General features: G+C 40.8%; 1 protein-coding gene across 3 annotated transcripts in view; it reads right to left on the reverse strand.

The window, feature by feature from the left end:
• LOC121698222 (high affinity choline transporter 1-like) overlaps positions 1–5,854 on the reverse strand; it is a 53,010-nt gene extending 47,156 nt beyond the window's left edge. For 2 of the 3 annotated variants that reach the window (XM_042080135.1, XM_042080133.1), the window contains exons 1-2: positions 5,627–5,853; positions 5,415–5,528 (exon numbers count right to left, since the gene is read on the reverse strand). In XM_042080135.1, the coding sequence (XP_041936069.1) occupies positions 5,415–5,528; positions 5,627–5,804 (292 nt within the window). In that variant the 5' untranslated portion in view covers positions 5,805–5,853. Of the gene's footprint in view, positions 1–5,414; positions 5,529–5,626 lie in introns of all 3 variants that reach the window. The other variant, XM_042080134.1, reaches the window with a different exon arrangement.
• Between the last annotated feature and the right edge of the window lie 7,543 nt (positions 5,855–13,397).

Genomic DNA, 13,397 nt, shown 5'->3' on the forward strand with positions numbered 1-13,397 from the left:
AAAAAAAAGGAAAAAAGAAAAATCTCGGAAACCCTCAATTTGTTGTTTCCCTCTCAAACGTGATTGGATAGTGCAGGTGCTGCTGATTGGGACAATCTATCAGCAATCAAAGTCAACTCCATGGTCAGATTTAGAGAAGAGACGAAACCATAGACGAAACAGTGGATGAAGACGCAGCAGGTCATTCCCGGGAATGTGCCAATCTGTGGCCACACCTTGCCAGACTATTTAAATTTTCTGAACAAGTTAATGATAGTTTTCACTTCAAGTGTTTCAATTACAAAATAGTATTTTGTATTTGAAACACGTATTTTATATACATGTATTAGAAATACTGCCCATCCCTGGCAACATGGTAAAAAGATGAAAATGACTTGATTTTACTTTCAATTCCTTTTACATTCTCCAAGGTATTAACATTAAAATTAACATAAATGTAAGCACTGTGGCAGTAGTAATGCAATATTTAGAAAATGTAGGCTACTCTTGTACTCTTGATACTCAAGTACTAAAAACAAGTACTTCAGTACTTTTACTTAAGTAGACATCTGACTGTTGTACTTTTACTTGTACTTGAGTAAAATTTAGCAAATGGTATCTGTACTTTCACTCAAGTAATGAAGCTAGACTCGCTAGCGCCCCCTTTCGCCCCCTTAGATGACTGATCCCGTGGTGGCCATATACTTTCAGCTACAAACACCAAATTTGGTAGGTGTGTGTATCTCCCCATGATGAACAACTTTCGTATGTACAATGCATTAGCCACGCCCAACAGGAAGTGAGGTATTTGGGATTTTGTGCGGACTAAAATGTGATGAATTGTGATGCCAAAAGAGGTTTTGCCCATCGGTGAAAACGCATGAAATTTGGCACACACATCAAGTGATACAGTGAATAGACAGGGATAAAAGCTTGGCTCCAGGCGTTGCCCAGGAACTCCATAGCGCCCCCTTATGTCACTGTGACTTGTGGTTGGCATATAGTTTTAGATACACACACCAAATTTGGTGGATGTATGTAACTCCCAAAAATAAACAACTTTTGTATTAACATGCCATTAGCCACGCCCACAGGAAGTGAGGTAATTGAGATTGTGTGCGTTGTGGACATGATCAATTTTAACATACTCCTCCTAGACGGTTGATCCGATTCATGTCAAAGTTGGTATACATGACGCCAAAATGTTCCTGATTATAAATTGTGAAGTTTTTTTTTGATATGTTGTAATTTGACGAAATGGCGAAATTATTAATTTTAATACCCTTCCACATAAACAATAAATGTGTCATAATTCACCATGCATGGCTTGAAATGTTTTAAATTTCACAGGTCATTGAAGACCATGTCAATGATAATATTCACAGGCCCATAATGCATGTTTGGCATAGTGCCACCAACTGGCAACAGAAAGAATGACAATTATACTGATGTCACATGATCAATTTGAACATACTCCTCCTAGAGGGTTTGTCAGATTCATTTGAAATTTGGCAAATATTATGCCAAGATGTCGCTGATGTTAAATTGTGAAGGGATTTTTGATAAGTTATATATTTGATATGATTTTAATATCTCACCACATAAAGAGGAAATGTGTCATAAATCACAGTGCATTGAATGAATGGTCTGAAACTTCTCAGGTTAATAGATATCATGATTATGATGATATCCAGACATCCAATGGGCCTGCCTGGCATAGCGCCACCACCTGGTCAAGCAGGAAATGTGCCAGAAATGGACAATGCCTTAAGTAATTGATCTGAAAGTGTACAAACCTTTTGGATATCATTATTGTGATGATATTCACATGTGTAATTTACAATTACAAACATATTTGTTTTTCATCATAATCATAATATCTATTAACCTGAGAAGTTTCAGACCATTCATTCAAAGCATGGAACATTTCTGGCACATTTCCTGCTTGGCCAGATGGTGGCGCTATGCTAGGCATGTGAATTACACATGGCGTCATGTATACCAACTTTGACATGAATCGGATCAACCGTCCAATCGACGGTTCAATCATAATATCTATTAACCTGAGAAGTTTCAGACCATTCATTCAAAGCATAGAGCATTTCTGGCATGTTTCCTGTTTGGCCAGATGGTGGCGCTATGCTAGGCCTGTGAATTATGCATGTGAATATCATCACAATAATGATATCCAATATTTTATAAAGTTTCAGATCAATCACTTAAGGCATTTTCCATTTCTGGCACATTTTCTGCTTGGCCAGGTGTGGGCGCTATGCCAGGCCGGCCCATTGGGTGTCTGGATATCATCATAATCATGATATCTATTAACCTGAGAAGTTTCAGACCATTCATTCAATGCACTGTGATTTATGACACATTTCCTGTTTTATGTGGTGAGATATTAAAATCATATGAAATATATTACAACATTCAAAAATCCTTTCACAATTTAACATCAGCGACATCTTTGCAGAATGTTTTTTTGAATGTTTTTCAAATTTTAAATGAATCTGACAAACCGTCTAGGAGGAGTATGTTCAAATTGATCATGTGACATCAGTATAATTGTAATTCTTTCTGTTGCCAGTTGGTGGCGCTATGCCAAATATGCGTTATGGGCATATGAATATCATCAATACCATGGTATTCAAAGACCTGTGAAATTTAAAACATTTCAAGCCATGCATGGTGAATTAAGACACATTTATTGTTTATGTGGAAGGGTATTACAATTCATAGTTTCGCCATTTCGTCAAATTACAACATATCAAAAAAAGCTTCACAATTTAGAATCAGAAGCATATTGGCATCATGTATACCAACTTTTACATGAATCGGATCAACCGTCTAGGAGGAGTACGTTAAAATTGATCATGTCCACAATGCACAAAATCCCAATTACCTCACTTCCTGTGGGCGTGGCTAATGGCATGTTAATACAAAAGTTGATTGTTTTTGGGAGTTACATACACCCACCAAATTTGGTGTGTGTATCTAAAACTATATGTCAACCACAAGTCACTGTGACGTAAGGGGGTGCTATGGCGTTCCTGGGCAACGCCCGGTGCCAAGGCTTTTCCCCTGTGTATTCATTGTACCTTTTGACGTGTGTGCCAAATTTCATGCGTTTTCACCGATGGGAAGCACCTCTTTTGGCATCACAATTCATCACATTTTAGTCCGCACAAAATCCCAAATACCTCACTTCCTGTTGGGCGTGGCTAATGCATTGTACATACGAAAGTTGTTCATCATGGGGAGATACACACACCTACCAAATTTGATGTGTCTAGCTGACAGTATGTGCCAACCACTGCCTTAATCACCTAAGGGGGCGCTACTGAATCCCTGGGCCACGCCCGGGGCCAAGCTCTTGTACCTAACTGCTATGCGTGACACCTGATGTGTGTGCCAAATTTCAAGACTTTTCACCCATCTTAACCACCTCAAAAAAGGAAAATGCTCTGAGACAAACTCACGGGATCAGTCACCTAAGGGGGTGCTAGCGAGTCCCTGGGCCACGCCCGGGTTCAAGCCGCTCTCATTTGCATAAAGTTCAGCCGAGCCCAACTTTTTGACGCACCGCTTCTGTTCGAATGGCAGCGCCGCCTTCCCAAGGTGCATTGCGGAAGCGTAAACCCCGCCTTGCCACTCTGAATAAATGAATGGGCTATGTGCGGCGTGGTGGGCTTTGCCGCGATAATGGACACGAGCCGGCTCGTGTCCTTTATTGCGGTGCGTAGACGCTTGCAGATGCCTAGCCCTCTCTCCCGTCGTCGCTTGTGGACGTGTATAGGCTAACGGGTCGTGTCCATTACCGCGGCAAAGCCCACCGCGCTGCACATAGCCCATTCATTTCCTATGGAGAGCGGCAAGGCGGGGTTTACGCTTCCGCAATGCACCTGGCGGCGCGGCCATTCGAACAGAAGCGGCGCGTCAAGAAGTTGGGCTCGGCTGAACTTTATGCAAATGAGAGCGGCTAACGCGAGGCGGTTAGCCAATGAAAAGTACATCTTCGGTAAACAAGTTCTGTCCTTTGCTCTAGTCTTCCGGTCCGGAACAATAGCCTGCCAGAAATATTTGTTCCACCTGATAATCGTGTAGGTTTTATGAAAATATATTAAGCTATATAGTGGCGAAGAAGTAAAGTTTAGAACAAGTTCGCCACTGCACCCTATCAAAAAGACCTTGTTGGCGACTTGAACCAAGACAGAATGTGCTTTGGAGGAACATGTCAGTAATATTTGTGAGTGTTTCAATAAAATATGTTAACAGTAGTAGGCTACCTCCACTTTAGTAGCCTACGTTAGCTGGCATTGTGTAATTACAAAAAATAAAACGTTACACCATACACTTTAGCCTATACACGCCCACAAGTGGGGACGGGAGAGAGGGCTAGGCGTCTGCAAGCGTCTACGCGCCGCAATAATGGACACGAGCCGTAAAACCCATTGCGCTGTCGCGCTTGTCAAAGTTTGGCAGTGACGTCGTCGGCAGTGTTTGATTAATTGATTAGTTCACTTTTTCAACATTATTGGTTCCCTGGAGACGTGACAGGTCAGGACAAGTGTAACTTGAACTGTTTGAATATATTTTCATGATTTGATGTAGCTTAGGCTACCTAATATTTGAGGCATATTGAAACAATAATAGGCTATTTTATAATAGGTCTACTTGAAATACATTTATTTTTATTCGTATACATTTCATCTTATTCTATAAACCGTTCAGATGTAGGCTATGTGGCTTGAATGAATGCAATGTCTATTTGTTTGTTACAAATAAAACTCCAGCAGTTCATAACTAGCCTATTGTAGCTTATTTTAAAATGAAAACATGGGTAAATCATCATGAATTTCAATGATTTGGCTATAACTTGATTTGAGTTGCTTGACCCAAGCTATGACTTGACTTGACTTGCTTGACTGTCACAAAAAATGACTTGGACTTGCTTGAGACTTGAAGGTTAAGACTTGAGACTTGCTTGTGACTTGCACATGTGTGACTTACTCCCACCTCTGATATGAACACTTACTATGCACAGAGAATCACAGGCTCAGTCCCTGCCTCAGTCATTGCAAGCGCCTCTTGATTGATTAATCACCACTATGTGGATACTGTTTTTAGAATTGATTTAGATTAAGTGTTAGTTAGTATAATTTGTATTTTAGTATATTTAGTATATTCTTTATCTTCTACTGTCCTTATTGCTTAGTTGTGTTTTTATATTATATTATATACTTTTAATGACTTTTTCTGCTGTTAGTGAATGTGTGTGTGTGTTGTCTGTATGCTACTGAGACCTTGAATTTCCCCTGGGGATCAATAAAGTATCTATCTATCTATCTATCTATCTATCTATCTATCTATCACTAGAAAAATTACAGTGTGACAGTCAATTAAATTCACAATGGCAAAATACCAGATAAACTTACCTATGACAAAAGATACTGAATAATAGAGAGGCATTAGTCCCCAGAGCAGACCCTTATTTGGGCTGTAGACAGCTTCCGCCACCCCAAGTATGAACCCACCTCCAACCCAGGTAGCTATGAGAACACATACAGATCACTAACAATTCAAAATCAAATTACATGATTAAACAATATAATATTTGGTGATGCACCTCCTAAACCATTTTACTCACCAGTCATCGTGAAGATCCCCACAGCCAGATTTATGGAGCGCCCCCCTAACAAAGCCACTTCTGTGACTGTCCCAGTGGACGCCTTTGCTTTGGATCGCTTGGAAGCCCATACTCCTGTGGCCAAGACAGCCACATAGAAACCTAAAGTAGCTATTAGACCTGGAACATTAAGACCCATGATCTAGACTCTGAATGACTGCTGAGTGAATAACATGGTCAAGAGTCCAAACAAATTCAAGGGTCAAATCCTTTTTGTAGTATTTTTCCATCAAGGCTGCTGGATATTTGCCAGGTTTAACAAGCAAATGCTTGTAAGCAGAGATCCACCCATTCAAACACATAGTCACCCCCACAGATACAGATACACACTCACGCATGTTTGTCATAGTACTGTGAAGTGCTATACTTGATATCATAGTGGCATGCAAATGTTTTTCGAAAACCATTGCTTCCCCTCAGAATAATCATGTAGCCTGCTCCCATTTACTATGTGTTCCAAAAGAAGGAAACAAATGTTTACCTAAACTGCCTGTTAATCAGTAATGAATGTCAAATGAAAAAAAAAACAATCTTTTTTTTTTTTTTTTAAATGGTGGCTGCCCTTGTAACACTCTCTCCCTAGGAATCTTTTATTGGCAAACCTATCTGGTGTTGTCTGTGCATCATAACCTGAGGGTCTGAATTGTGGTGAAGCTTTGTAAGGTTTATTGAAACATTGAAACATACAGTTAGGAACAGAATTATTAATACTCTTGGCAAATATTGATTTAAGGCCAAAAGGTTTTAAGATAATGTGGTAGAAATGGAAAATAAGTGTTTTCATCTTTTTAATTTTTTTTATTAAAAATGGTGTGTCCAAAATGATTCATACCCTTTTTAAACAATCAATGGAAATATCTTTATTTGTCATCACAGCTTTCAAAATGGTTCTTCTATGAACTACCAAGCATCTTGGTGTCTTCACAATGTTTGTAGATTGCACCCTTTTAGCAGCAATCCGGGTTTTAAGGCAGGAATGATTCTATGCCATCTCTCTGGCCTTGTGCTCACTTTTTTATGGATAGAGGTCTCGACTCTGACCCTAATGCCCCATATGCTCCATATGTGTTGCCCATTCTGAGCCCATATAGTGGTTTCACATTAATTACCCATTTGGGACCCATGGATTGCCCACATGGGTTTGCCATATCCAACCCGAATGGTAAACCCTAATGGGCTCCCTATTAATGACCCACGTCACCAAATTGGGGAGCCCACATCCCAGTTTGCCCATGTCTAACCCAAGCATTAAATACAAATGTATATGTGTTGCCCATTCTGAGACCATATATTAGTTTCACATTAATTACCCATCTTGGACCCATAAGGATTGCTGATGTGGGTTTGTCCAGGTTTGCCCATATCCAACCCGAGTGGCTAACCCTAATGGGCCCCATATGTGTTGCCCAGCCTGAACCCAATTGTTGATTTCCCATTAATGACCCACATGGCACCAACATGGGGAGCCCACATGGGTTTATCCCAGTTTGTTTATGTCTAACCCAAAAATTTGTGTTGCCTATTCTGAGACCATATAAGTAAGTATATGTAAGTAAGTAAGTAAGTAATATGTAAGTAAATTGAATTTATAAAGCACATTTAAACACAGCATAAACTGACCAAAGTGCTGTACAGTGGATAACTAAAGATAAAGACTAAGACAAATAATACAGAAAATCATAAATAAAAGGAATCCTTCAATATCAGGGCACACAACACATACATACAAAGGATGAGCAGGAGTACAGGTTTAGGGAACAAGGAAGGCCAGGGAGTAAAGAGGGGTTTTTAGCTTGGATTTGAAGGCAGAAATGGAGGGGGCAGATCTAATATCCAGGGGGAGCTGGTTCCACAGACATGGAGCAGCAACTGCAAAGGCACCCCTCTGTTTGAGCCGTGAGCGGGGCACATGCAGAAGCCCTTTATCTGAGGATCTCAGGGACCTTTGAACTGAGTAGGGCTGTACAAGGTCAGTGATGTAGGTTGGGGCCTGCCCATTAAGTGTCTTAAAAAGAAATAATAAAACTGAATCCTAAAAAACAACTGGGAGCCAGTGCAAGGAGGCCAGAATGGGGGTGATATGTTCACGCCTCCTGGTGCCAGTTAGAAGATGCGCAGCTGCAAACATCTAAGTGAGGACTGGGGGAGGCCAAGGTAGAGGCCTACTACACACCTTAATGACTTTAGAAACATTGAGCAGGGCATACCAAAAGATGGCTGAGAAGGTAAGTATTGACTCAATAAAAGATCTATAGAAGAGAGTCATCAGGGATGTATCTACATTAAACCTTGCCAGCTTCCTAAGACAGTATAGACCAGTGGTTTTCACTGCCTCGAGGGGGTGCCAGGGGGCCTCAGCAAGTTGGAAGGAAAAATAAAAGCAACAAATAAATACATTTGAAAAATGTAAAATATACCTATTACTATGAGGGTTGTTAAATGCCATTATAATAATTTGTCGCATATCTGAACATTATATTTTCCATGATAATGACTGGGAATAATAGTAGAATGATAGCTCTCATATAGCAGAAAGCCCTAAATGCAATTTTTACACATTGTATGCTCCATCGCAAAGTGCTTGCGGCTAAATTAATTATTAGGATTAGCTTAATGTATTTTTACATTTGCCGTAGTATTGTCGATGGGTTTAATAACACACCAAGGGGGTCCTTGGCCAGAACCTAGTGGTATTTGGGGGGGCCTTGTCGTGGAAAAGTTTGGGAACCCCTGGTATAGACACTGCTGACATTTTTTACACAACAAGTCTGTGTTATGGGTAAAAGTTAGCTTGTTGCCAATAATGGAACCCAGACACTTGTATTGCTGGACTATCTCAATGTCCTGCCCATTGATGTTTGTGTTTGTGTGGTTACAGTCTTTGTGTCTAAAATCAATACACATGTCCTTAGTCTTGGTCACATTTAGCTCCAGAAAGGCTTCCTGACACCAGTTCACAAAATAGTCTATGATGGGGCCATGAGTTGTCGCATTGTCCTTCAACAGACTCACAATGACTGTGTCATCTGCAAACTTTACAATATGACAGCTGTCCATTACTGATCGACAGTCGTCTGTGTAGAGGATGTAGAGGAGAGGGGAAAGAACACAGCCCTGGGGAGAGCCTGTGGATGTAAAGGATAGTCCAGACTGGTGGTCATTTACTCACATTCTCTGAGATCTATTGGTGAGGAAGTCTAGGATCCAGCCAGACATGCTGGTGTTCAGCTGAAAGCGATCAAGTAACTTCTGCACCAGTAGGTGGAGCTGTATGCTGTTGAAGGCTGATGAGAAGTTCACAAACAGTGTCCTGGCATGAGTCTTGGAGCCCTCAAGATGTTTAAGAATGAAGTTGAGCAAGGTTATCATTGCATCCTGCACCCCCCTACTGCAGTGGTTCTCAAATGGGGGTACACTTACCCCTGGGGGTACGTGAAGGCACTCCAGGGGGTACGTGAGATTTTAACCCTTAGAACCCGATTAACGCAAAGTCCGTCAAAAACAAACCCTTTCATCTCTGTTACATTGCTCTACAACTGTTCATTGCAGCGAGATAAAACCGCTAATGCGTAACAGAGCAGAAGTGGGGCTTTCCAACGAGACCACGCACTTGTCTGTACGTTAAAGTATGAAAATAAAAAAAATCATGAAATTAAATCAAATTGCATCATATTAACAGTCTATACTCTGCGTTTACCTGTGCACCCATTACTCTCGTTTGAATTACTCGCGAACCCGTGAACGCATTGATATGGCAAGTGTTGTATCCTGCATTTATGGAGCCACCACTAGGGTGCAGTAGTATGAAGTTACATGCAGGAGTTCACTGAGACACATGTAGTTTTGGGGAGAAGAATAAAAAGAGACATGTGGACTTAACAGGTGCTGTTGCTGAGTTTCTGTATAGTTACCCCAGTTAGAGAAATATAATATTTGGTGACGAGGATAAAACATGCTGATCTGACTTAACTTGCACTGAAAAAGGTCTGCATCGAGGCTACTCAAAGAAGGCAAGTAGTTAGCTCCATGATAGTTTGCTGATAGTGAAGTTGAAGTGGAGGAAGCTGCAACAATGTCTGTCTTTGGAAAAGTGGAGGCATTCGATCCAGATTCAGAGAACTGGAGTAGATATGTGGAAAGATTGGAATTCTACTTGGAAGCTAACGAGGTAACAGATGCAAAAATGAAACGGGCCATTCTTCTCTCTGTGTGTGGCAGTGCTCTGTATGGAATAATAATGGACTTGATAACCCCATCAAAACCAAGTGAGATTGAGTATACTGACTTGGTCAAATGTGTGGGTCAACATTTTAATCCAAAACCGAACAAAATTGTGGAGAGGTTTAAATTCCACTCCTGTACAAAAGCCCCAGGGGAGGCAGTCTCATCCTATGTGGTAAAATTAAAACATCAAGCCACACATTGCGGGTTTGGTGCTACTTTAGAAGAGCGCTTGAGAGACCAATTTGTTTGGGGCATAGGTTGTGAACAGACACAGCGCCGCCTGCTAGCAATGTCTGATTTAACATGGAAGTCTGCCCTTGATAAAGCAATAGCAGTGGAAACAGCAGATAAAGGTGCACAAACCTTGCAGCCTACTTCTTAAGTAAATCAAGTAGCAAACCCGGGGTCCATGACACAAACATGACAACCTACAAAACCAGTAACCTGCTATCACTGTGGAGATGCGCACACAGCTGATTCATGTCGATTTAAGGAAATGGTGTGCCACTTTTGTAAACGTGTGGGTCACATAGCCCGAGTGTGTAAGCGGCGTAAACAAGACAAAGGTAAAGTAGCTAGGAGGCAGGACCCAAAAGCCGCTCACCTTATGTCTGAGTCCCCTCCATCTCAAGAGTCAGGGGAAGAGGAGGAACAGACTGATTATCTAATGGCACTAAAAGGAAAGCCGCATGGCCCCATTGTGGCTACAGTCAAGTTGAACAACAGTCCAGTGCAATTTGAAGTGGACACAGGAGCACAGGGTTGGCATTGCTACAGTAACTGGTGGGAAACTGGGAAACTTAATATCCTCACGTGGAAATAACTGGTGGGAAACTGGGAAACTTAATATCCTCATGTGGAAATAACTGGTAGGAAACTGCATATCCTCACATGGAAATAACTGGTGGGAAACTAGGAAACTTAATATTCTCATGTTGAAATAACTGGTGGGAAACTGGGAAACTTAATATCCTCATGTTGAAATAACTGGTGGGAAACTGGGAAACTTAATATCCTCATGTTGAAATAACTGGTGGGAAACTTAATATCCTCATGTTGAAATAACTGGTAGGAAACTGCATATCCTCATGTGGAAATAAATGGTGGGAAACTGGGAAAATGAATATCCTCACATGGAAATAACTGGTGGGAAACTGGGAAACTTAATATCCTCATGTTGAAATAACGGGTAGGAAACTTAATATCCTCATGTTGAAATAACTGGTGGGAAACTGGGAAACTTAATATCCTCATGTTGAAATAACTGCTGGGAAACTGGGAAACTTAATATCCTCATGTGGAAATAACTGGTGGGAAACTGCATATCCTCACGTGGAAATAACTGGTGGGAAACTGGGAAACTTAATATCCTCATTTGGAAATAACTGGTAGGAAACTGCATATCCTCACGTGGAAATAACTGGTGGGAAACTGGGAAACTTAATGTCCTCATGTTGAAATAACTGGTGGGAAACTGGGAAACTTAATATCCTCATGTTGAAATAACTGGTGGGAAACTGGGAAACTGCATATCCTCACGTGGAAATAACTGGTGGGAAACTGGGAAACTTAATATCCTCATGTTGAAATAACTGGTAGGAAACTGCATATCCTCATGTGGAAATAACTGGTGGGAAACTGGGAAACTTAATATCCTCATGTTGAAATAACTGGTGGGAAACTGCATATCCTCATGTGGAAATAACTGGTGGGAAACTGGAAAACTTAATATCCTCATGTTGAAATAACTGGTGGGAAACTGGGAAACTGCATATCCTCACGTGGAAATAACTGGTGGGAAACTGGGAAACTGCATATCCTCACGTGGAAATAACTGGTGGGAAACTGGGAAACTTAATATCCTCAGGTTGAAATAACTGGTGGGAAACTGGGAAACTTAATATCCTCATGTTGAAATAACTGGTGGGAAACTGGGAAACTGCATATCCTCACGTGGAAATAACTGGTTGGAAACTGGGAAACTGCATATCCTCACGTGGAAATAACTGGTGGGAAACTGGGAAACTTAATATTCTCATGTTGAAATAACTGGTGGGAAACTGGGAAACTTAATATCCTCATGTTGAAATAACTGGTGGGAAACTGGGAAACTTAATATCCTCATGTTGAAATAACTGGTGGGAAACTTAATATCCTCATGTTGAAATAACTGGTGGGAAACTGGGAAACTTAATATCCTCATGTTGAAATAACTGCTGGGAAACTGGGAAACTTAATATCCTCATTTGGAAATAACTGATGGGAAACTGCATATCCTCATGTGGAAATAACTGGTGGGAAACTGCATATCCTCACGTGGAAATAACTGGTGGGAAACTGGGAAACTTAATATCCTCATTTGGAAATAACTGGTAGGAAACTGCATATCCTCACGTGGAAATAACTGGTGGGAAACTGGGAAACTTAATGTCCTCATGTTGAAATAACTGGTGGGAAACTGGGAAACTTAATATCCTCATGTTGAAATAACTCGTGGGAAACTGGGAAACTGCATATCCTCACGTGGAAATAACTGGTGGGAAACTGGGAAACTTAATATCCTCATGTTGAAATAACTGGTAGGAAACTGCATATCCTCATGTGGAAATAACTGGTGGGAAACTGGGAAACTTAATATCCTCATGTTGAAATAACTGGTGGGAAACTGCATATCCTCATGTGGAAATAACTGATGGGAAACTGGAAAACTTAATATCCTCATGTTGAAATAACTGGTGGGAAACTGGGAAACTGCATATCCTCACGTGGAAATAACTGGTGGGAAACTGGGAAACTGCATATCCTCACGTGGAAATAACTGGTGGGAAACTTGGAAACTTAATATCCTCATGTTGAAATAACTGGTGGGAAACTGGGAAACTAAATATCCTCATGTTGAAATAACTGGTGGGAAACTGGGAAACTTAATATCCTCATGTGGAAATAACTGGTAGGAAACTGCATATCCTCATGTTGAAATAACTGGTGGGAAACTGGGAAAATGAATATCCTCACGTGGAAATAACTGGTGGGAAACTGGGAAATTAAATATCCTCATGTTGAAATAAATGGTGGGAAACTGGGAAACTTAATATCCTCATGTGGAAATAACTGGTAGGAAACTGCATATCCTCATGTTGAAATAACTGGTAGGAAACTGCATATCCTCATGTGGAAATAACTGGTGGGAAACTGGGAAACTTAATATCCTCATGTTGAAATAACTGGTGGGAAACTGGGAAACTTAATATCCTCATTTGGAAATAACTGGTGGGAAACTGCATATCCTCATGTTGAAATAACTGGTGGGAAACTTAATATCCTCATGTGGAAATAACTGGTGGGAAACTGGGAAACGTAATATCCTCATGTGGAAATAACTGGTAGGAAACTGCATATCCTCATGTGGAAATAACTGGTGGGAAACTGGGAAAATGAATATCCTCACGTGGAAATAACTGGTGGGAAACTGGGAAACTGCATATCCTCACGTGGAAATAACTGGTGG

The sequence above is a fragment of the Alosa sapidissima genome, chromosome 23, assembly GCF_018492685.1.
Source record: "Alosa sapidissima isolate fAloSap1 chromosome 23, fAloSap1.pri, whole genome shotgun sequence".
Taxonomy (NCBI): Eukaryota; Metazoa; Chordata; class Actinopteri; order Clupeiformes; family Clupeidae; genus Alosa; species Alosa sapidissima.